Source organism: Oryzias latipes, chromosome 17, assembly GCF_053564925.1.
Source record: "Oryzias latipes strain Hd-rR chromosome 17, Olatipes_Hd-rR_3.1".
NCBI lineage: Eukaryota > Metazoa > Chordata > Actinopteri > Beloniformes > Adrianichthyidae > Oryzias > Oryzias latipes.
In genome coordinates this window covers 22,751,668-22,776,878 of record NC_136253.1, presented here as the reverse complement: position 1 = coordinate 22,776,878, position 25,211 = coordinate 22,751,668, and the positions used below count along the sequence as shown (strand labels likewise).

The 25,211-nt window shown below is 40.1% G+C and overlaps 1 protein-coding gene across 2 annotated transcripts in view; it reads left to right on the top strand.

Moving 5' to 3' along the window:
* lrrc24 (leucine rich repeat containing 24) overlaps nt 1-25,211 on the top strand; it is a 37,334-nt gene that overhangs the window by 9,566 nt on the left and 2,557 nt on the right. Inside the window, exons 1-4 of one of the 2 annotated variants that reach the window (XM_011486568.4) lie at nt 8,043-8,360; nt 19,695-19,884; nt 22,682-22,960; nt 23,179-23,347. In XM_011486568.4, coding sequence (XP_011484870.1) covers nt 19,723-19,884; nt 22,682-22,960; nt 23,179-23,347 — 610 coding nt within the window. In that variant the 5' untranslated portion in view covers nt 8,043-8,360; nt 19,695-19,722. Of the gene's footprint in view, nt 1-8,042; nt 8,361-19,694; nt 19,885-22,681; nt 22,961-23,178; nt 23,348-25,211 lie in introns of those variants that run through there. The other variant, XM_078934116.1, reaches the window with a different exon arrangement.

Genomic DNA, 25,211 nt, shown 5'->3' with positions numbered 1-25,211 from the left:
TTATTTCGTGGGAACAAATTCATATTATTTATTTATTTATTTATTTATTTATTTATCTATTTATTTATTTTACCCATGTCAGGTCGCGGGCTCCGCAGTTTATCTATCTTGCGAGCTGAAAAGTCTGGGAGTTCCAGGTGTTGTGAAGAGGCTAGCACGGCTAACGTGTAGCTGTATTAATTTGATTTTTTTCCTTTTACTAACAAGAGTTAGTATTCACAGTAACATTTGTTTGTAGCGCTTTCAGTCTGATTTTTTTTCCGCATTGCAAACAAGGTTGGGTTGGGAGTTACATGTATTGTAAATACGCTAACACCTCTAATGTGGCTAACGTGTAGTGCTTTACAAACAAGTTACTGTGAACGGAGTAAGTAAAGTCTGACGGACTTAACTCTGACTCTTTTGTCTGTCTTAAAGTACTGTATAATCTGGTGGGAGCTATGATGCCAAAAATAGGACATCCTTCAGGACCATTTCATCTCAGAGTGAGAGTCATGGGGGTGTCTTGACCCCAACACACCAAACACTTTTTACCACATTTACCAAAAACACAACACACATTTTGAAAAAAAATAAAAATTATATAAAGTATTCTGACTGCCATAAAAAGTTTGCTAGTTTCCCAGCTTACACAAACACACACACACACTCACACACAACCTGTTCCCGCTGCCCCTCATTTGCCTAAAACATCTCTACCAAAGTGTAGCTTTAGGTAAATCGGTTTGCTGTTTTTAGAAGCATTGAAACGGGGAAAACAGTAGCAAAGGAGAATCGTCTTTGTGTCATTTGAATAATCCTAAAGCTTTAATCCAAACTCACTTTGTAAATCTACACCTTCTGAATTATTTGATGGGAGCATGTCCTTTCTCCACAGATTAGCATATCACCGCCCCCGCTCCGCTCTTTATTTATTTATTTTCCGTGATCTCACAAATCGAAATCCCTGACAGCTGTCAAGGTGTAATGACCGCAGACGGCTAATGCTGGACAACCGCCCTGCTTTGCATCGGTGTTGTAAAGGCCCTACGGTTTGGCTAACAAATACAAGGCCTTGGGTTTGTTTATGTTTGATAATCCCCCCCCCCCCAGTGATTAGTGGAACAAATGGCTGCCTGTCGCATTACAGCTGTTGTTTCGCTGTCCATTTGTAAAGCTTTTCCTGCTTTTGGTCGGGAGATCCTCTCATTACCCTGCGTGGGTGTGTGGCTGTGATGTGCAAATCACTGTTATCTCCCCAGCATCTGCCTATGCGTGTTATTGATTCTAATTCAGGCGAACTAGCTCACAAACAATCCCCCTCACCTTGACTCCCCCTCCCTTCCTCATGTTTGTATGGAAATTTGTCTTAATTATATAGCTCGCTGAAATATGTAAATGGTTACTGCCCTATTAGGGATTTGGCTTTGTCTGGATTTATTGTTTCCATCTGTTTGTCTGATTCCAGAAAATGAAGTTTATTTTTTCCTGCCCTATCAGAAAATTGTTTCCATCTCAATTTTAGTGTCAAAAGGTATAGCTTCTTTTGAACCCTGAACATGACATAAAAAATTGTTTCCTAAAATTAATAATTTGTGGTCATGAATCAACATTTTCTTTGCTTTTTTGTGGGCACCAATTTTTTATTTTATGTGCACAAACTAGATTTTATTGGGGGCACAAATTAGTATTTTAGTATTATCCTTCTACTAATTTGTGGCCACAAAATGCTAACCTGCGCTTAAGAAAAACGAATTTGTACACAAGATACTAATTGGTGGCATCCAAATTAATTCATTTGAATCAATATTTTATTTTTCCTCATTGGAATGTCACCTTCAGGGTTTTGTCATTTCTTTTGAGCCCTGGACATGACATTCTAAAATATAAAAAATAAATTGTTCTCTCAATTTCATAATTTGTGGCAATGAATTTGTACCTTGTGTGCACAAAATATTAAGTTGTGCACACCAATTAGCTACTTATTACCTTTTTGTGTGCACAAATTAATATTTTGTGACAATTAATTATTTTTTTGTGGCCAGAGTGTTTTTTTTATGTTCAATTCCTACTAGTAATTTGTGGCCACAAAATGCTTTACACCTTGTGCTTTTTTAGATGACCCCACCCTTACATTGACGTGTTCTCTCTACCATGACAAAGGTGGATAAAGGTGGAAAGATTTCATGTTATCCATGGACACCAGTGAAGATCAAAAATCATTGAAGAAAAAAGGTTCAGGGCACTGTCTAGTGGGTCTAGATGAACCAACTCCCAATGTTAAAATGCCTAGGATAGCACAAGGGTTACACAATACTAATTTGTTTGCACTAAATACTAATCTGTGCCCACAAAATTTTAAAAAATGCAAATTTTTGGCCACAAAAGGCAAATTTGTGCACAAATAATGCTAATAAAATGCTAATTTGTGACTGAAATACTAAACTGTGGCCACAAAATTCAATTTTTCAGACACAAATGACTCATTTGTGCCCACAAAATACTAGCTTGTGCGCACAAAATGCTAATTTGTATGCACAAAATACAAGTTTGAGCACATAAATACTAATTCATGGCCACAATTTATTACTTTGGGGGAACATTTTTTCTGTCATGCCCAGAACTAATTTTCTGTCGTAATTGCGTTGCTTAGAATGTCTCAAAAAAGACATGTCTGCTCTGCTGGCCAAAATATGAAAGCTGTTGTTTATATATAAGGTTTTGGGGACACCAAAGAAACCAGAAAAGACGTTTCATTTGGAGATCAGAGGTGGAGCAGCCTCCGAAGCAAAGCAGGGATGAACTAAATGTGTTCCCTCTTTGATTTAGAGCCGTTTCCATTTGCAAGGCAAGTTGAAAAAGAAAACACTCCTAATTACAGCCAATCCCTATGGGGGTGTTTGCAAAAGGGATGAAGGGTATTTACTCAAACACACACAACCACACACCTGAAAAGAGTCCAGAAAAAGATCAATCTTCCACAGTTGGCCTCAGAGCAGCACTAATGGAACTGGGACCAGTTCGAGTGCTCTTCGATATTTGGAGAGCACAGAAAGCACGTAGAGAGGAGTTGGGTCTCTGCAGGGTTGGGGCTTCAAACTGGCAACTGTGGCAGTTCATGCCGAGGGTCTTGCTCTAAAGCTCTTTAACAAGAGACCTTTGGTTTTTCAGGCTGGAGAATACATCCTGCTAGGAACGACTGTGGGGCTGGTAATGTGCAAAAAAAACTCCTAATAGGATTCTGCTTGCATATAAATTGCCGATGAGTAATTATTTTAACATTTGCTGCTTCGGTTCCGAGCCAGAAAGGTGTGTTTTGAGAGCAGTGGAAAGTTAGGAAAGAGAGTGAAAGAAGCACATGTTTGAACGGCGTTTCAGTGTGGTATTAATTATCCTGATGCAGGTCAAAGTAGGCTCACGCTGGCCCACAGGGGGTTGGAGGATATCATTAAAATCAGAGCTCAGAAACTGCACACTGCAGCGAGCGCATCTCCTCCAACAACACACTTGGACTCAAACACGTGAACCTGTTCAAATGTCGATATACATTTACTCGCCTGTGCGTGCAAAACACACTTATACCAGCACACATTCATCAAGCTGTGCTAAATGTGGGTCATTTTGGCTTTAGCAACTGTGGGGGGTGATTAGTGTGTGATCCAGTCATCATCAAAGAGGAATCACACAGAAAAGCCAATATATCCAACTTCTGCGATGCCTCATTGGCCCTTTTCTGGTTGATTTTAGCTCTCTTGATGTGATAAGTAATAGAACTATGGAAAGAACAGCAGCAGCCCCTGGGAAAAGTGGTAAATTCAATTTTGATATGAGAAAAAAAAAAAACACCTGCTACTGTTATGTGTTAAAATGGGGTAAAACAGACATTTATGGAGCAGAAATACCTACACACATATGATAGATTATAATAACCCAGAGTTATCATGTAACTCTATGTGCATCAGCTTGAGAAAATCAAAAATACGAGTCCTAAAACCAGAACCTTGGGAAACAAGGGGTGATGTCTTGCAGTGTGAAGTGTGACACAACACATAAGTGTGTGTGGTCAGAATATTCTGATGTTTTTGCTCTTTCATTTCTTGTCATTAACCCTATATACTGTAACTATAAGTAGAAGATTTGAGAGATTGCATGATCCAAACTTTTCTTTTAAAAACTCACTGCAGTTCGAAACCCAGGGGTTTTATTTGACCATGATTTATCATTTAAGGCTCTCATATTACAGGCGTGTATAACTGCACATTATAGCTAAGATCAGAAATATACTTTCTTAAAGTGATGCTGAAAAACTCATCCATGCATTTTTAACATCTAGGCTGGATTACTATAACTCTTTGTTTGCAATGTGTCCTAAAAGTTCCTTACGAAGTCTTCAGCTTGTTCAGAACGCAGCACCTAGATTGTCAGCAGGACCTAGCAGAAGAGATCACATCACTCCTGTGTTAGTTTCACTTCACTGGCTCCCAGTTGATTCTAGAATGAAGTTCAAGATCCTCTTGTTAACCTATAATGCCTTACATGGTATGGCCCCATCCTATATCAAAGACCTCATAGTCCCTTACCATCCAAAGAACACTTTGCTCCCAAAATGCAGGACTGCTTGTGGTTCCTAGAATTAGTAAAAGTACAGATGGAGGCAGAGTGTTCAGCCACCAAGCTCCTGTTTTATGGAATAAATCCCCATCTCATGTAAGAGAGGCCGACACAGTTTCTACATTTAAAGTTTGTCTTAAACCATTCATCTTTGGACAGGCTTATTGCCAGACTGGCTAGTAATCAGAGATCTTTGTCAAACTGCTCCTAATTCACCTCGACTTGAATAAAGAGATACTCATATTTTACAATTTAAGCCTAATTTCCTTAATATTTGTCCTCCATCTTAAGAAAAATGCCACAAGAACAAGTTAAAAACACCCAAAATTGTAAATTAAGTGTAAATACAAAAACTGGAAGCTAAAGACTACAACACCAAACACAAGAAAAACAGGTCAGTCAGAATTATTTCTCTGAAAGTTTTATTGTTCATAGATGAGCATGGTTACTGTAAAGAGTTAAATGTTTTCTTGTGCATGTAGTTCTGGGACGTCCCTGCAGTACACTGCAGAACCACGGACCGCCTGGGGCTGCGGTTCAGCAGACCTTCCTCCCCAGAGCAGCTTTAATAACACACTTGACATTGATTAAGTCAGATGCAGTTCTGAAGATTGACTTGCAAAAGTCTGATGCAGAGCTCAGAGTTAAAAAAAACAACAAAAAAAAACATTGATTGATCAGCCAAGAGGGCTGGATTCTAAATCAGCTGATCTACCGAGATTTAAGTCCAGCAAATTGACTTTCCTCAAATGATGTTATTTTCAATAAAGAAGAAAAAGAAAACTCAGCCTTCATCGGTTGAGTTCAGCCTCTTAGCTAAAGCACTGCAGCTGTTTATTAACCATTAATCTCCTCCAACGCCTAGAGGGTATTGTGAGGTGCCATACAGTCCTCTGTTATATTGGAAGTGTGAGCAAAAAACGAAGCCTTTGGGCACAGAGATAATGAGAGTTCACGTTGCTGCCTTTGAGCCACACAACAAAGATAAAGTCGTCTTTGGATCCACAAGTGCTCCAGTTGTGTTTTTCCTTTTTAGATTCCCTTTGGATTTGCATCATCCTCTTCTATCAGTAAAAACTCTTTGTAGTAATATTATCATAGACAACCTAGAATAACACATGAAATGGTCCAAAAAAGAAAATTCACCTCGCTGTCTCTGCAGGCCTTTAATGACAAATTGAGGTCATCGTATTGATCTTAATTGAGTTTAGTGCAACAAAACCTCAAAACAGAGATTTGGAGTGTAAAGAATGTATCATTTTCCTGCTAATATAAGAATAAAAACAAAAAATGAGTCAAACATATTTTCATTGGTTGAATACAGTTGCACCTACAGTGTAGGAAGAGCTCTAAAGGTTGCACAAACAGGTGATGAAGTGCCAGAAAGATGGAAAATATGTTCCTTATACGACTAAAAACGATTTCAAAGCTGAAGGTTCAAGCCTTTTCCAAAATTTGCTCTGAAAAAAAAAGCATCTTTCGAAATTTGGAAAGGTAGCATCAATTTTGTTAAAACCCACCCAGCTGGAGCTGATGTTTTGGAAGAACCTCATTTTTTCTGACTGAAATAGAGCTAAACCAAATGAATATATCTGAACAAAATGTAGAAACATGTGTTCTGTATTTTTAGGAACGTTAGCATGAATTACCGAACACTAGTCAATCAGTTAATCCAATTTAAAGTTCACATATGTCTTAGTAGTCCAAAGCCTTTTTTAGCATTTTTTTTCTACTTTACAAATGTTCTCGATTAATTTCATGTTTAATACGTTTTTTTAAATGTTTTTAGTCCAACCCCAGCTTCGTTTTTCTTTTTCCTAAAGAATTTTTGATTATATAACGCCATCATTTCCCACTGAGCCTAAACCTGTCCAAAAACTCAATTTCGAGTTATAACACAAAAATGGAGATTTAACTTTTTGTTTTATAATCAAAGAAATCAAACATGTAGAGACAGATAAAATGTATAAATCCACAAACAAACAATATATAATCATCCTCCTATCCCCCCCCTCTCTAGCATCCCTCTCTTCTTCCCTCCCTTCCTTTTCCGTCCGGTCCAACAGAAAAGATTTTAGAATATGATTAAAATGAATAAAGTTTGGTCTCGATTACAAAAGGGGTTTATTCAGACATACCTCTGGTTTGTCAGAAGATTCATAACCCCAGTTGTTAAACAACAAAAGAGGCCTTCAGCTCTTATCTGTTTGCCCAGCTGTTGGACAGGATAAGGTAAAAAAAAGGAAGTCCAATAAGTCTACCAAGAGATGGAAACAAATTTGAAAGCTAATAATTTAACTATATTTTACAGTTAATTTAAGATGAGGGTCAAAACGGGCCTGTTAAAGTGCCACTCTGATCATCCTTTGATCTATCGTAGAATCGTTCCCAGTGGTATTTTAGTCATGATTATGCTGTTTTTAGCCCAAATTAAAAAACCTGTATCATTTTTCAAGACATAGTTTCTGCAGAGCGGAAATGAGAAATTTGCCTCTAAGTTGTGGGCAAGACTGTTGGCACGGAGTAAGCCTTGCCCCACTTCCCATCATCCATCTGTTTATATGCTCTACTGCTAGCTTACAGCCCCTCCAACCTAACATTACTGGTGCATCTAAAATGGTAAGCAATATCAGATTTTTCCAGATGTACAGTGTGGAGCCAGATGTCAGCTCAGATGAGAAAACGTACACAAGAGAAAGGATAACCGATTCTCACATCTGTTGCATATCCTAGTTTGCCAGAACTTTTTCCTCATTTATTTAATTAAAAATTTGTGTCGCTAATTGTATATTTATTTGGGCCAAAGATGGTTGAGCTCAATGTTTTGGTCAAACTTAGATTACTCTGGGATTTGGCAAATGTGGTTATATAAATGTGTACAATGTGCGCTGCAGCAGTGAATCCGGAGCAAAGCGTTCGACTAAATATAGCCGACACAATCAGACTCAGATAGAAAAGAGGCGTCTGCTCCTTTTTCAGATTCGCTATGGCCCCTGCAGTGTTTGCAGGATATTGAAAGGTGGCTGTTGGGGTTCGGGTGCACTTGCCCTCAGCCTGACAGGAATAGGAATGACACTTTTTTTTTTTTTTTAGTCCCGCAGCTTCCCTTCTCATGCCCCTAACAGTCGTCACAGGCGGAAATTTAACTACAAGCCTCTGCCTTTCATCATCAGAGCGTGGAGGATCACGTTTGGACACAGCCGCTGTCCGTGGTGCTGAATCCAAAGCTTCAAATTCGCCCCGAAGTGACTCCGCTCAACGTTGTTTCATCAGGCGGGGAAATTACGCTCAACAGTGAGCAGTTAATGCTTTAAAAGTTAATAAATGTAAAGAGGGAGTACAAAGACCCCCCCCCCCCCCCCATCCAATCCCCTCTGTCACTCGTGCACAAAGAGAGGGAGAGGGAGGGGAAAAAGGGGGAGGGATCCCATTCAAGCGGAGATAATTAGAAGAGTGGGTCACTGTTGGAGGATCGCATTGGCGGCGAAGGCAGCAGAGAAGAAGCGAGGCGGGGGGGAAAGCGAATCACAGGCGCATAAGAAAATCAGAGTCGGAGTCGACCATCATCAGTTCAGACAGCCAGCTCTGGCAGATGCACCCGGCTGTCATAACTGGCTTTTAGACCCAGGACGAGTCGGCAGCCAAAGGAGCAGCTCTCCTCCTGTTATTGCTACTATTTTTCTTAAAAGAATCCTTTTTTTTTCCTTCTAAAGTCCTTCCAGAGGAGATAGAAGAGGAGATCAAGCAAGTCCCTGCGTGAGAGGAAACGGGTAGGTCCCGCATGTGATGTGGGGAAGGAGGGGAGCGCACGCTGGTTTGGGACGGGAACACAGGAGGGTGGATAAACACTGCGACCCCATTTGACTTCTGATACATTTAATCCCTCAAAGCGAAAACAAAATGTGTTTTTTAATTTTATTTCGAAGGCTTTACTTTGGAGGATTACTGTGCGGGAGGGGAAACAAAAGACGTGAGTTGGTGTGGCTGGGAAAATAAAGGGAAGTTAACATGACAAAACTGCAGTCAGGAGACCTGCTTGATTTGAATGCTTAACAACATCCATGTGTGGTGATCAATAGTGGAGATAGATGATCTTTGTTTGGAATCAACAGATAGACCCTCGTTTGAACGGGTTAGACTGAAAAAGACAGACTAAAATCTTATTTTAGGAGAAAAACGGATTTTAATTGGTGCATTTTTTGCAAAGTTTAGCTGCGATTTCTACTTGAGTGTAACTTATATGTAATAAAAAAAATACTAATAACCACTAGAGGGCACTGTAGGTGTGTGAATCAGTATTTGCTACTGACAGGAACGCAGAAGAAGAAGTGCCGGCCAGTCTTACGCTGGAAGTCGCTAATCGATCTGTAACGGTTAGCGTTCCCGCGTGAACAAATATGTGTCTATGTCCGCTTAGCTGATGTGCAACCTGGAACGAAAACCGATAAAAATTCATTCAAAGTGAACATGGCTGTACATGTTTTAAGTGCGTCCAAGACTAAATTTTGTTTTTGGTGGAACCCATTTTAAGGTGTAACTGTAAAAACAGGGATGGTTACTAAGTGGCACTGCAAAAATTTTAGGTGTGGCTATATTAAGCCGCGCATAATTCTAAATTAGTGAGGCCAATGCCTTTGACTGTTAACATCAATAATAACGTCTTAGATTGTTCATTCGGGTCCGGGTATATATATATATATATATATATATATATATATATATATATATATATATATATATATATATATATATATATATATATATATATATATATATATATATATATATATATATATATACACACAAACATGTATGTGTACATATATATATATATACATGACACTATACATACATACACACAAACATTCATACATATATATAAATATATATATATATATATATGTACATATATATATATATGTAAATATATATATATATATATATATATATATATACATGTACATGTATATATATACATATATATAGGTATATACATATAGATGTAAGTAGGGCGCCCGTGGTGCAGCGGTAGGGCGGTCGACCCATTATCGTAAGATTGCAGGTTCAGTTACCGCCTTGCACGCCTATGTGTCGAAGTGTCTTTGGGCAAGACACTGAACCCCACCTTGCCTCTGGTGGGAGGTTGGGGCCAGTGTTCAGCAGCGGAGCTGCCACCATCAGTGTGTGAATGTGACTGTAAAAGCGCTTTGGGCCTTCAAAAGAGGGTAGATAAACACTATATAAGTATACACCATATATATATATATATATATGTGTATGTATGTATGCACGGGCCAATATGAGCTTTTCCACAGATAGGTGCTTCACCATGACTGCAGCATTGCACTGCTTTCAGTTGTGCTCAAGGGTCTGTCTTCTTTAACCTTCACGTCTTCCCAATTTGGCGTCCAACTGCATCAGGCAAAGTTTTAACTCACTGAGTTTATGTTTTGTTTATCTTCTTCCTGCGTCTCTAACTGGAAGAATCAGCAAACGCACAACAGATTCTTTTTTTTTTTAGATAATGCTCGTCGCAGTCCATAACAGCTGTGCAACTAAAAGCACTCTAGAAAGTGTTGGAAAATTGTATTTGACGAGAACCATGCTGAGCACAGCACATAGAATCTGGCAGAGATATTGCAGTGACACTGTAGGAGGTGCCAGGAGCAGTATGCTATGACTACGTTAGTACTAGCTGGCTATTGAATATTATATGTCCCTACAGGAGGACCACCATGTTTCCCTCAGTTGTGGTGAACATCTCTGTGGTTAATTGCTATTCCGTGCAGCGTGGAGCAGAGCACTGGGCCACTATAGGACCTCATTTGTCTGACTCTTAAGGGTGGGGGGAATCTGTCTTTGACACATCCGTATGGACAGCTCGACTTCTTCTCCTTGTGGAGATTTTTTAATTTTTCATTCGCCGCTGTCTGTCATACTACAGTGACTGATATCTTTCTCTAGCATAAAATAGTATTCCTTCCACTGCTCAGAAAAAGAAAGAAAAATGGAAAAAAACAGAGTCATTACAAAGTCATTATTTTTTGTCTATATGTGAGACTGAATAGATAACCACCACATAGGCTGCGAGTGCAATTTAACTTCCATGGGACATCCATCACTTGGATGTCAGCAGGGGTTGTCACTACCATGGCAACAAAGAAGCATCATTTATGAGGATTCTTCGACTCCCACATGCAGAAACCGCTGCAGACTCTGCATTAGTGAAATGTGGCGAAGAAATCCTTATCAAAACTTCTTTTTCATTAGAGTTTCTGCCCCACACATTTACATTTTAAATCTTAACCTCTACTTCTGCACTTTCACCTCCACTGCCGTTAAAAAAAACACACACACAAAAGAAAAACACATTTATCATTCAGATGTGGAAAGGAAAAAAGCTGAATCACAAAAAATAAATACATGTATTTGGGGGTTTTTGTGACAAAGGGGGAATAGAAGAGGATTTTGCTCCCATAAATCCATGCACCAAACTGTCTGATTTCATTTATCCCTCTCGCTGTGGAACACTGAGCAGCAGTCAGATGTGATTGTCGCGTATATGTGCGTGAGTGACTTACACGCACAGGCAGGCAGGCAGGCAGGCAGGCAGGCAGGAAGAAGAGAAACCAGGCTGGTGAAAATGGAGCAAATCCAAACACAACAATCTAACCATCCATTTTCATCAAGTATAATCCACTGATTATCCACTCTGCGAAGTAAACAGCTCTGATCGATTGTACGGACACAAAGGCAGGCAGGAGAAAATTGGCGTCTGAAAAGGATTGATATGTGAAATCATAAGGAAACATGGGAGAAAGTGTCAGACAGGTGATGCAGATGTCAGCAACAACACAAACCCACTGTATTACCCCAGACCTATCAACATTTTTCTTAAAGGGATTCTTTATATACATACACTTCCTGAAATATTTGAGTGCAACAAATGCCGCTACCAAACATACAGCTGATGGTCATCTAAGGGCCGTGTCACACAGATCCACTATGTACGTTTAGCGTATATTGCATGGATGAAAATTGGTCATATGTGATTATTTGTGGAAAAAGTAAGAAAGGTTGTGGTTCTTCACGTGAAATTTCCAAAGATGTCTCCCGAATGAACCAAGTTAAAAACACGGAAGAAGTGCGCCGACAAAAATAAACAAAATTCAACGTTTTACAAAGATGGGTGTGCGTATTGTACATATAAAATGCAAGTGTTTCTGCCTATGGCCACTGGCATCATGAAGAAAAGTGTGTGTGCGTGCTTAAGCCTGGGGGGCGGTGCTGATTCTTCCTGGAAGGGGCTGTTGCTCACTTTGTGATGTCACAAGGTGAGGACCCGCTGGTTTTCGTGAAATGGGATGGGCTGGTGGTTTTTAGAGGAATGCTCAGAATTGCGTGAATATTATACAATGGTCCAGGTAAATATTCTACTCTTATTGGCTGCTGGGTGTGCATTAAAAAGTGATAACGCACAGTGATAACCGCACGCCCCAAAAAGAAGTTCCGGTCGCCTAGCTTAAATGTTTTGTATCACTGCGCCGGCTTCTTTAAAACAACCCTTAGCTTCATCATCTGGACAAAAACAAGCGGTAAGAAGAGAACTTTCTCTCTGATCTGATGCTTTATTCAACCCATCGGGAGGATCAGCATATATATATATCGCTTTATATTGCCAAATCTTGACTGCAGCGGTGGTGCGGCGCCTTGTCACGTTACCATGACAAGGTGCCGCAACACATAACAAATAGCTTTTTGTGAAAAAAGCGATCCAAATCGGAAAAAAAACCCAAGAAGTACTAAAAACAGGTTACTATTTATTTATTTTGTAAGTGACCATGGTATGAGCGGGTTAACAGCCTTCGAAGTGTGCATTATCACTTTTTAACGCACTTTGTTTCGCGTCAGACGGTTCAGGCTTCCATGGCGTGCATTAAAAAGTGATAATGCATACTTCGTCGGCCATTAACCCTTACATATTGGGGTTGTTTTTTGTGAGGAATGAATGAATGAAAAAAACTTTATTAATCCCAACAAGGAAAAACTCATTTCCAGTACATCTCGATGAAGAAGGTCAGACAAACAACAACAAAGGATACACACACATCTCGAGAGGTTACTGAGGTCAATGCAGCCGAGCGCCTTAGATGACCTGCGCCGGCGCACCTTTGTAAAGCATGCAGATGGACCACGAAGAGGGCCGGGGTTGGGTTTGGTGACAAAAAAAAAAGACGTATCCCTACACTGCGTACAATGTGTTGATACAAGAAAAAAACTACACCGTTTAAACACAAATAGCACATATTCAGACAAAGACACAGTACATGAGGCTCAGGGGGGGAATGAACGTTATAATACACTTAAAATCTAAAAAAATGGATTTGGCATGATATAGGCCCTTTAAGGCACTAGCTATTGTTGGGTGAAAGCGAGGTTCACCCTAGACGGCTCGGCAGTCTAAACTTGAATCAATTTTTAAAATCATTTTTTTTCTTTTTTTTTTCTTTTATAACCATCATGTGTTTGGGAGAAGCTGTAAGGGGGCCAGCTCAGAGGCTTTGTGGTAGAGTGCCTGCCCCGAGACTGTAAGGTCATGAAGTTAAATCCAAGGCCGAGTCATACCAAAGACTCTAAAAATTGGACCCAATGCCTTCCACACTCAACATGAAGGGTTTGGATTGGGGGGGGGGGGGGGGGGGGGGGGTCAAACCACCAAATGGTTGCTGAGCGCAGCCGTGTCTACAGGTCACCGCTCCCCCAGGGAATGGGTCAAATGCAGAGAACAAATTTTACACATAGGTGCGTGAGAACTAATGGGACTTTAACTTCTAGCCGTTTGTCAGTCCACATATTAGTAAAAAAAAGAATCCGTGTCCTCCATTAAAGGTGGAAATATTCAGTAACAAGACATAACAGATTCTACAGGCATTTATTATTCTTGTTGACTTCAAAGAGCAGTTTTGCGCAACAAAAAACACGCTGCAAACGTATTATGAAAAACATCACTGCTCTGCTAAGTAAAATGTAATTTAGCTTTACGTTTCTTGGTTTTTCTTTTTGCTCAAGTGTTGTTTCTGTCCTTTCCATTCATGTGCATGATAAATAACATGTTACAACTGCCTCTAAAATTGTTGGCTCTTGGAACAAGTTCACTCTGGGACACAGAGAGAATGCAGCTGATGTCTTATTAGAAGGCAATGTTTCTTCTCTGAGTGATATTTATTCCATCTGGATAGATGTCTTTGAAAGCGATTTTACCCATTCTGTGAACAGCCTCTTTTTTTTTTTTTGCACCGTTGCTGTTCTGTCATCACAAAGATAAATTGATGGCTTTAGTTTAAAAAGAAGAAAAAACAGAGTAAAAAACGGGGGGAAAAAAGGCTGAAATGAGGGTTCATTTCAGCGCGGCGCGAGCAGAAAAAATCTTGTGCAGAAAATGGACATTGATTATGCCACAGTGTGGATGCCATTGTGCTTTTAGTTCTCAATTGTCAACTGCAAATCAAATTGTCTTGCAGAAATTCCAGCGATTTCTCTTTTGTGGACGTGAGGAGGCGAGGCATTTCCAGTTCTCTGTTCCACTCCAATTAGAGTTGGAGTAACTGCTGTACAACTCGTGAAGCTCAGCATCAGTTCCTGGTGTTCATCTGCGCCCGTTCTCACTCACATCAGTGACTTTTTCTCAAAACTGTTCCTTTGGCCTGTGTGCATTACGAGCAACAGTTTCCATTCAATGCAGCAGTTTGTCATGTGCGAACTCCTAAAAGCAAACATCTATCATGTTTTTTGTTTTTTTCTCGGAGAACAGGGAGACGGATGGAGGGTTTTTAGTTTAAATGTTCCTGTGGGAGCGGCGGCGGAGTGCTGCTGCTGCCCGGAGGGTGCTTGAGGCAGTCTGACAGCCAGCGAGACCCACAAACATACACATTCCAATAACATACAAAAAAAAAACACAGTTTCTCCTTAACATAGACGTTCGCAAATGCCAATCACCCTCCTATTGGCTCCCCTGGTGAAAATCGATGGCTGCAGAAGCCAAACTAGACAGAGGAGTTGTGGGGGAAAAAAGAAATCAATGCAGACTTATTAATGCGGCTCAGATTCCTTTACTGCTCAAACAAATATTTTGCTTTTGTGCAAAAACGTGCTCGTGTCTGACAAGTACGACTTCACAGGTTTGCCCTGCATGTCTGTGAACCGGTGAGGGTTCTTCAGTCCAACAAAGTCGACGTGTTACTCTTGGCTTAGCGTCAGAGCACTGGCCTCGTTCTATTTGTGGACAAAGGGTGGCTCTAAGACAAATGATTTAGGACCTGTCAGTCAAGACAGAAGGACGTGAGATGAGGGGGGAAAAAAGGGAGGTCGTAGACTCAGGAAAGGAAAAATGATTGAGGAAATAAAAGAGAAAAAGAGCGAAGGAGAGATATGAAGTCAAAAAGTTGGGCGGAAAGAAAATTTACAAATTAGCTTTGGGTCAGGAGAGAGCTCAAGTGCCTGTGAGCAATTTTCCCGGGGAAATGACAGCTCCAATTTCGACAGAGTTGCCTGCCTAACAGCAGCTCCGGGGAACCATGGCTGGCCTTTGGGCCCTGCGAGCAAACCTGCCTTCATCACAAGAGTTACCATAACAACAGATGAGGTCGACCTGCACCGTGGCGGCGCAGGGACGTGAACTTTGTTTCTGCCTCCAGCACTCGGGCTGTTTTGCTACTCCGGCACACAAACATCCCTCCACCCGCCGCGGAAACCAATAACGGCAACATTGCGGAACAATTTGTGCTTTCCCTGGTCACGCTGAGATTGCTCAGCAGAGGAGGATTTATTCGAACTGTGTAAACGAGGCCTTAAGAACAAAACAGACGTGTGTCATCTATGTGATAAAATCTGTTCGCAGACTGGTGTGAGGAATTCGATGAGCGCTGAAAAGGCCAATTCTACTATTTCCTTTCAGCCTTCATTCAACAGCAGTGATCTACTGCCACTATCGAGCTTCCATCATAAACAATTTATACATTTTCACACAGTCGATAAAGATATCTTCATGTCCTCTGAAAAAACAGCAGATCCCTCAATGAAAATGTCAACAGAGCCAAGAGCGGCTTAACTAACAAGCATCTGATTGTGGGGATTACACATGTTCCACAGAGGATTAGTGCGTCTCAAATGAGCAAATTGACCTCTCACTGGCAAAACCTCGCATTGACATGACAAACGGGTCCAAGGGAAGATGTATCTGTCACTTCAAGACAGGCACTGTGCTGTTAAAGACCCACTCCTATTAAAAATGGGGTTTTTGTGGCATTTTTCTGATAATGGAATACATAAAATTAAGCTTAAAATGTCTGAGTACTGTATTTTTCTGATTATACGTTGCTCCAGAGTATAATACTACGTATATGTTTGGCACGTTGAAGAACGTGCTGAATGTGGGGTTTTTGTACTTTCTTTTGGAACAATAGTCTGTTGCTACCCAGTACTACCACGTGTACTCAAAGTTGGAAGAGTGTTGGTGGGAAAGTTGAAGCGGTTTCTTTCTCAGCTCTCTTCCGATATATCAAAGATTTGGTGTTGCCTGCCGGGAACGAATCGGAATTATTAATTTCTCCTCCATGATCAATGGTTGGTACTTCCGTGAAATCAAAGGGACACCGTCCGTTTGACACTACTAAATTTGAGAGTCTGAGTTCAGTGACCACGCCTTCTGAACATAGAGCACCAAAAGTGCACTCAAAAACTTGCGTAGGGATGTGTTACCGCGAGAATTTTAAGTTGCAGAAGCCTGAAACACACGTTTACGCACCTTGACGTAGACTTTACTTTGAAAGTTGTCACTCAAACACGTTTCTGAGCCCGGCGGGAATGTAGCTTTAGTCGCAGCAGCTAAAAGTTCTTATTAGAGAAGAAAAAATCATATAGAAGTTTCAGGTTTTGGGATAAATACTTGAACAAGAACAGACATTTTATTTTGAAAGGCAAATCATAATGATGAAATATATAACAATAATAGCCAAAAATTTGCATGCTTTAGCTTCATGAAACATCGGAGGAATCTAGTAGTATTAACATAGCATAAGGAAAATGTTAACCAGTCAACTAAACTCTTTATATACACACACCTACAGTGCCCTCTAGTGGTTGTTGCTATTTGTTTTTTAAAATGATATATAAGTTGTACTCAAAGATAAATCGCAGCTAAACTTTGCAAAAAATGCACAAGTTAATGTACGTTAATATTTTAAAAACTTTTATAAGTCGCAGCTGAGTATAAGTATAAGTCGCCCCAACTATGCAAAAAATAAAAATTAAATTACGCGACCAATACTCTAAAAAATGTGTTTTGTTTTTTTATTTTTTCAAATCATTGTGAAAGCCTTTCTGTGACAAATAGATTCATGCATGTGTCTGAGCTGTCATCTGACCCAAATTGTACGTCATTAGCTGTAATGTTGCTCCCCGTTTTTGTTGGACCGGTAATGCTAGGTTATGAGTGTGAGGGGGCTGTAGGCTAGAGGGAGGTAATGTAAACAGAGAGCTCTCAGCAATGGGGAGGGGAAGGAGGGGCGAGGTTGCTATGTACCTATGGGCCTGCCCACAACCCAGAGGCAAATTCCAAATGAGCTTCTGTCACTCTTCAGCGTGCCCTATAGACAATAGAGATCTTTTGATTTTTGGCTAAAAACGGCATAATCATAATTAAAAGGCCACCGGGAATGATTTTGAAAAAGATAAAAAGAGAATTAGAGTGTGACTTTAAACAATTGTTGGCTTCATTTTTCAATAAATGATCAAAAACATTTTTAGATCCTTCTTTGAGACTAAAGTCAAACAAAACTTTTCAGGTTATCCAGAATGAGTGGAGAAACGTTCTGGGCAACGTCTGCATCAACGCTAGCTATATACTCTACCGGCATGTGTGCTTTCCGTTTCATGTGTGTATTCTTAGCTACAGGCAGCCACGACACTCTCCCTCTGCCTCCCTTTCCAACATGTTTCCAGCAAGTCAAAGCTGTTTAGAAGTCATCTCACTATAAAAAGTAACAAAAGCTCAATGACAGACCAAGGCCCTATTCGAAATTCAATTTTTGTGCTTTTGGTCCCGAACAATAGAAACCAATGATTTCTCTCCATGCCTGTTTGTCGAGCCCAAGCCAGGGCACTGTATGCCCATGTTAATAAGCAGCTTTATGTTTTTTTTTATCCATTAGAAATCCATTAGAAAAGCTTATGTAGGTCATGAAGCGTTAATCCAACTGGCTATTTCTCACAAATGTGCTCAGAATCAAACACACTGCCATATAATAATATTTAAGTCGGCTCAATCATTCAGTATGGCTGCAACGAGACTGACTTTGGAATCTCTAAAACTACCATCTGATTGCTTTTTACGCTTTGAATCCACTGGTTTGAATGAAAACATCACAAACAACTCCATATCAGTCCTACAGAGCACCTCACACTAAATATTTAAGCGGCACCGGGCCTTTTTATCTCTTGGTTTTAATGAAACATGCCCACCTTTGAGTAAATAATGAAAATGGCAATAAGAACATTCAGATCCCGATGCTGGAGCTTCATCTGCTGTGTGTTTGGGGGATTCTACAAAAGTTCGCACGGGAGATAAACCTAATAGGATAAGGAGACAGGGCCTGGGCATGCATGAATGTTTTATGAAGTTGGGAGACTTTAGATGGGATCAGTGTGATTTTTATTTCTCCTTTGGAAGGAACTCAAAAGGCAGGTGGTGCAGTAAATCTAGCCGCTGCCGGTGTGGCTTTTCGACATGTAGAATATCTCCAACAGAGCTGTATCTTTATGCTGCTGTGAACACGCCGGACTGTGTGTGGATGTTTTGATGTACGCAGTCAAGCAAAACAATATAATCCTTTCCAGGCGGTGCAGGAGAAGAAGAAGAAGAAGAAGAAGGTAAAAAAAAAGCAAGGTGCATGGTTGAATTGCTTAGTGATGAGTATATATCAAAGGGAGATATTGCCGTCAGGTGCAAAATGGGCCAACTTTCACAGTTTTGATCAAATCGTTAGTACAGGCTACCACTCACTCTTTGAAGAGGCAGTGGTGGTTTCTGGGGGTTTAAAAAATTGGAGCCTCCATTTTCCTGATGCACATTTGCATGACTGTGCGACAGAGACGGATGGACAAGGAAGAGGCAGGACTTGGTGCATGCAGATGAAAGACAGGAGAGGGGTCCTTGAGACAACCTGCACATCTTTTATCGCATCTCCTATTAATTAAAGCTCATAACAGAAACGGCTTCAATTCCACTCAATAAACACAGATGAAGTGTGATCAGGCAGGGATGAAGAGATAAGCTGAAGCTTATGCTTTGCTTGTTTTTGTCAGTCTTCTTTGGTGTGTGCTTATTCAGTATTTTTGTAGGGGTGTCAATTTATTTGAAAAATCATTTGATTCATATCATCATTTGGGATTGACGATTCATAGACGACTTCGGTTCCGGTGACGCCAATCAGTACGACGTCACGTAATCTTTGGTTTTATTTCTCATCAAGGGGTTCTGAACTGTTCTTCGTCTGACTTGTTTAGCGGAAGAAGATGGATGGATGGATGCATGGGTGTGATTTGATTTGATTTATTTCAAGCCTTGCTTGTAGGCAATACAACAAAACTTCACAGAGATATATCAAACTCATTACAGAAAAAAATTGGAATGAATGGCATTTTAAAATATGCAAAAAACAAAGAAAGAAGAAGATAAATGTAAGACAAAAACAACTGTGTAATTTCTTTTGCAATGATGCATACAATACACACCTAGGTCACATTAGATTCATTAAGGTCAAGTAGAGTTTGATGTCTTGCTTAAAAAGGAGTGGAAAGAAGTGAATTCATATAACCCTAACCCTACTGAGTTTTTTCCTTTTCAGTTTTTGCACAGTTGTCATAATCCAGTTCTGATCAGATTAAGTGCAGATTAATCAAGTTGAATAATCGTTGAACCCCTAATATGTAGCTACTTTGAACCATCGTTTTGGGGATAGAATCATGGCTGAAGTGGAAAGCAGTGTTGTTTTTGTAGATGAATGTGATGCTTATTCGCTTCTCTGTTTTCCACTTTGCTCTCTTAGGCTGTATCTCAACCGTTGCTGAACTGCCATGGGCCTCTTGTGGTTCCCTAAACTCGTCCTGATGATCTCAGCCTTCGTCCCACAACGGTCCCTGAGCTGTCCCTCCGGATGTCGCTGCTACAGCCTCACGGTGGAGTGTGGCTCACTCGGCATCAAAGAGGTCCCACACGGCATCCCTTCCATCACCGAGGTCAGTCTGCAGTGGTTTGAGGCTGCGACTGTCAGTGATCTGTCCTCCCATGCACCGGCGCCTTTCGGTTGACTCCCCTTTTGATCCGTTCGCTTTACCCTGAAACGATTGCGATTAATCAATTCACTGTGACCCGCTTTTGATGTAAACCTAAGGGAGGGGCTGCTCTTTTGGCCGAGTAATTATTCATTGTTCCTCACAAAATGACTGTGACACACCCCTTGATCATCTGTTGAGAAGATGTTTAACAACGTACTGGTTTTTTTATTTTTTTGTTCCCAACCCCGCTTGGGTCAAGGCTCTCTAACATTACTGCAGCTCATGAATATTAATGCAATAGAAAGTCTAGTGTAAATTGTTCCATTAACCTCAATCAGTAGGTCTATCTCGTCGATCATCCTTTCCCTCAGCCCACAGTGGTGGCACTTTTGGAATTAGGGAGGCAGCCGTGCATTGACGATCAAACCTTCATTGCACCTTTTAAAGAGCTCTAATCAGTCAAGTTATTCCACACGGGCCTTCAGAGAACCCTGAACACAGAATATAAACATGGTATGATTTCATACAATTCTGATCATTCATTTTTTTTCTTTTGATCATAGTCCACGCTTTTTAAAGACCCACTCTAACGAAAATGGCATTTTTCCACATGTTCTTGTAGCATTTTTCTGATGATGGAGGACAAGAAAATTAAACTTAAAATTGCATTTCTGAGTATATCTTTATTCAAAATCATTGTGAATCAGAACCAGACCAAAATTACTGTTCGAAAAAGCTTGTTGCACTGACGTAGAAGCAACAATCGGTGGGACACAGAATAACTTAGAGCTTCCACTTGTAGACAAATAGATCCATGTTTTGTTTTCCTCGACTGAGCCGGCATCTGCCTCCAAACTGTACGGCTGGATAGCTCCAATAGTGTTCGCCATTGTTGTTGCACCAGTATTGTTAGGTTAGGGGTGTGAGGGGCTGTAAACTAGCGGGAGTGGGAGTACATAGATGGATGATGGGTAGTGGGGATGGGGTGCTAACGGTTCCACCCACCACTCAGAGGTGTTTTTCTAATAAACTCCTACTGCTCTGTAGAAACTATGTCAAAGAAAATGATACAGAATTTCTGATTTTGGCTAAAAATGATATAATCATAATTAACAGACCACTAGGAACAGTTTTAAAATAGATCAAGAGAGGATTGGAGCGGGTTTATAAATTACATCAATGCAGCCTCTTCATGCAGAAATGTGTTTTATGGCTGAATAGCCTGGGCTCTTGATTTTTGCCCGCTTCATTAAAGTGACTTTTGTTCTGGCGTTTTGGATCACTGTGGATCGTAAACCAAAATGATTCTGCCTTCGGCATAAAGGTAAATGTCCTAATGTAAAGTACATTTTAGTACATAGAGGAGTTTGACCACATGACCCCAAAGTGACCTGCAAATACAAAAACATCCCAGAACACACCTGCTTTTTGTTGCTTGATCTTTGCTTTGAAGCGCTCATCCTGGTCTAAAATTCGTTTTTTCTTCTCGTCATTTTGATTTCAATGCAAACATGGGTTTCTTTGTTCAGCCAAGAAAAAATAAACAACTTTTGCAAACGTTAGCTGTGTTAAAATTGTACATTTGAGACTAGAGGAGCTTTCAAACGCACTCAAACAAGCCGTGGTTGCTTGGTGAGTGGTAGTAGACTGTTGGAGCCTGGATAGTTTTAGAGGTACTCTCATAACCTCTCTCAAACTAATGGATCCTAAAAATTGCCCTCAAAGATCAGTGCTGATGCTTAATTGAGGGGGGGGATATTTTATGCACTATTTTTGCATTTTGGCTTCATTTTTATAGAATACAGCAATGGTAGTTGTTAGTTATGGGACCTAAAGTAAAGATATGATTACTGTCTAATGCTACGTTCACACTGAACATTTGGTGCAGTAAAAGCACATGCTTCAACTGTCTGTACCTGATTCTAGCGAGTGTCCACCACTTACAGTTGGAAGCGGCTTAGTGCGAAAAGTTGTGCAAATCTCTCAAATCTTACTCTAGGCTTTGTCTTTCACAAATCTATTCTGATATGAAAGACTTGGTGTCATAGAATTCTGTCCAGAAATTCACCATCTATACATCACTACCAAATCCAAGCTGCTGATTAGACAAAGGTCAACCTGGTTCAACTTTCAACGTTTTGTACGTAGAGCCCAAAAAATACTTTTCATTGAAAGTGGTGGCTTGAATGTGCGTTGCCGATGGAGATGTGAACATAGCTAAAGTCTTCTTGACAGACATGCTTTGTAAGTGGAGCCGAAAACCGTCATAGACGTGAAAGTTTTGACCCCTGACCTCCGAAACGAGTTTATATAGACTTTTCATTGAACGTGGTCACTTGAATGCGTGTTGCTGATAACGGTGTGAACATAGCTATGTCTTGTTTACACACGGTTTGTATGTAGAGCCCAAAAAACGATCATAGATGTGAATGGTTCGAACACGGGAGTCCCTTAATGCGTATTTATGCGGATTTGCATAGACTTTTCATTGAAAGTGGTTGCTTGAATGTCCGTTGCACACATACAAGTGTTTTTTTTCATACGACCAAATCTAAAACTGTGCAGCACAAACCTTCAGCTTTTGAAATGTATCCTTTTGTTAATTTTATAAATGTTTTTTTATCCGGTCTGTGATTGATGAGACTCACTTTTATGCACAAAATAAACCAAAGAGAAATAATTTGTAATTACTCTGCTCATCTAAATCAATTTATTGGTGAGAGTTTTACTAATTTCCTTTACTTTTCCTTCTTTCCAGACCATCTTTCTCCAGGACAACACAATAGTGCAGATCCGTCTTCAGGATCTAACTGGCCTGGAAAGCCTCCATTATCTGTACCTCCAGAATAACAGCATTTCAGCCTTGGAGCCTGGGGCTTTTCTGAACCAAGGACAGCTATTGGAGCTGGCTCTGAATGGTAACCTCATCCACTTGGTCACCCCTGACATGTTTCAGGGTCTAGAGCACCTCCGGATTCTTTACCTTGCTGGAAACCAGATTACCCGAATCCAGGATCACACCTTCAGAGGACTGCAGGTGAATAATATTTGATGTTGATTTTCCTTTTTACTTTAGCGAAATGAACACTTTACGAAATTGAATGTATTTTAAAAAATACTAGTTTTTGATTTACTTTGTATGTTAAGGAACGACTCAGCAGGGCTGTAAGAAATCGAGCTGCATTTGAAATAATTACACACCACATTTGTAAACACTTCTAACACTTTAATTTTTTTTTTTTTTCATTTTCACAGCGACTGCAGGAGCTTCACCTGCAGGAAAACAGCATAGAGCTGCTGGCAGAGCATGCTCTGTCTGGGCTTTCATCTTTAGCTCTCTTGGACCTCAGCAAAAATCACCTCCGCACACTTGGAGCTTCGTTTCTCAAACCACTTGTCAGTCTGCAAGTACTCCGTGTCACAGGTTGGTGGAACTTCAGATCTCTATGTTATAAACCGTGTCAGTTAAAATATATATATATTCTCCATTCGGAACAGCTTGCATCACCCTAGCACTTCAGCGCAAAGACCTGAAATTACCCTCTGATTTTTGAACAGCCAGCCTTAATTGATAGAGCCGCGAATAGAAACAAATTCATCCTTTCAAGAATTTGATCCAACTGGAGAACTGCTAAAACAAGAAAAGACTTAGACATCCTGTGTTTAGGAATAGAGCAAATGAACCGTCTCTGCATGAGGTCCAATTAAAAAGACCTCATGTAGAGGGCAAGCAGAGGTCCAGCATCCTCTAATCAGCTTTAGTAGCTCTTCTTTTGACACCTTTCTAAATCATCCTCTGACATCTTTATATAGTCAGACCGAAAGCCCATAACATTCTCAGACTAAGACAATAACATTCGCAGTAATTGGCTGGTGTCGCTGAAGCAGTAACTTCAGCTGATGACTTAAAGTCTTCCTGCTCCTGATAGAATGGTTCCACCTTTGTTTTGATGCTTTTGTCTTCACAAGGCTGCAGTTTATGGAAGAACGTGACATTCAGAATGACCATTTCTAATGCCTTTGACACAACTGTTCACACCGCCCGTGACAACTTGTGTTCAAGCGACCACTTCCACATTGTTTCCACATTCAAAACCTTCACGTTCACACGTTGCTACGCAAGTTTTACATTCTGTTCTTGGGCGCCATGTACAAACTGGCCGCTCAGTACACGCACACTAAAAGTTCAACCAGCTGAACTTTCGACTGCTTGAACGTCAAACATCTGAACTTTGACCAATCAAGGACTTGGATAGTTTTAATTTCCGTTTTTTTTTTTTTTTTGTTACGTGTGGCAGCTTTTTTGTAAAAATAATTTTGCACTAGTTACTGTTTCCTTATTATTATTGTAGTATACTATTATTAATATAAATGTTCTATATTTTATACATGGTCAGTTCACATTGTTGTAATTAGTTAACAAGCATTTTTATTTGGTGTAAGTCTCTGTCCTGTGTTTTATTATACACTTAATGAACAATAAATTGGGTACTCACAAATATTTTCTTTAATCAAACATCCCAAGAAAAAAGTATCAGTATTAAAATCGGTCATCCTAGCCCTATAATTAGTGGGATTGGATCAACACCAAAATTCCCAGTATCGCCCACCCCTAGTCTATATGCCTGGTGTGAATGTAGCATTATACAACATGTAAGGGTAAATAATGGTGAAATTCAGACCTAGATGGATTTTTCATTGTTTCAACCTCCCTAAACCCTACCCTACAATCGTTTCATGGAGCCTGTCAGTGCTGTTCAAATGCCTTGCGTGCCCCCTGCCGCGGTATTCACACTCGGCCTGTCTGTTTGAATTTAGGAAATTAAACAGTTGGAGTATAGTTTGTGTGGCTCAATAAAGTTCATAGTGTCTGTATCAATAACTGACATCTAAGGTTCTTCTATTATCCGACACGGATGTGTTTTTTCACATACCTTACATCAGGGGTGTCAAACTCATTTTCACCGAGGGCCACATCAGTATAGTGGTTGTCCTCAAAGGGCCAGATATAACTTATACATCTAACTAAATGTAATGACAAATAAATGTAACTACTCCTTAATGTTAAATAAGTCATTGTTTATTTATTGTAACTTTTTAAATGACAATTAAAGTTCCATAAAAAACATATGTTTGCTTTGTTACTTTAGCATAAATCCTTTTACATTTGATTCTGTCAGGTTAGGTTACATGGACAGTGTTTAAGTCCCAATCCCATATTTCAAGTCTGATTCCCCCTAGATATGAATAAATACACCCCAATTTTTATTTTTTATACTAAGAGATTA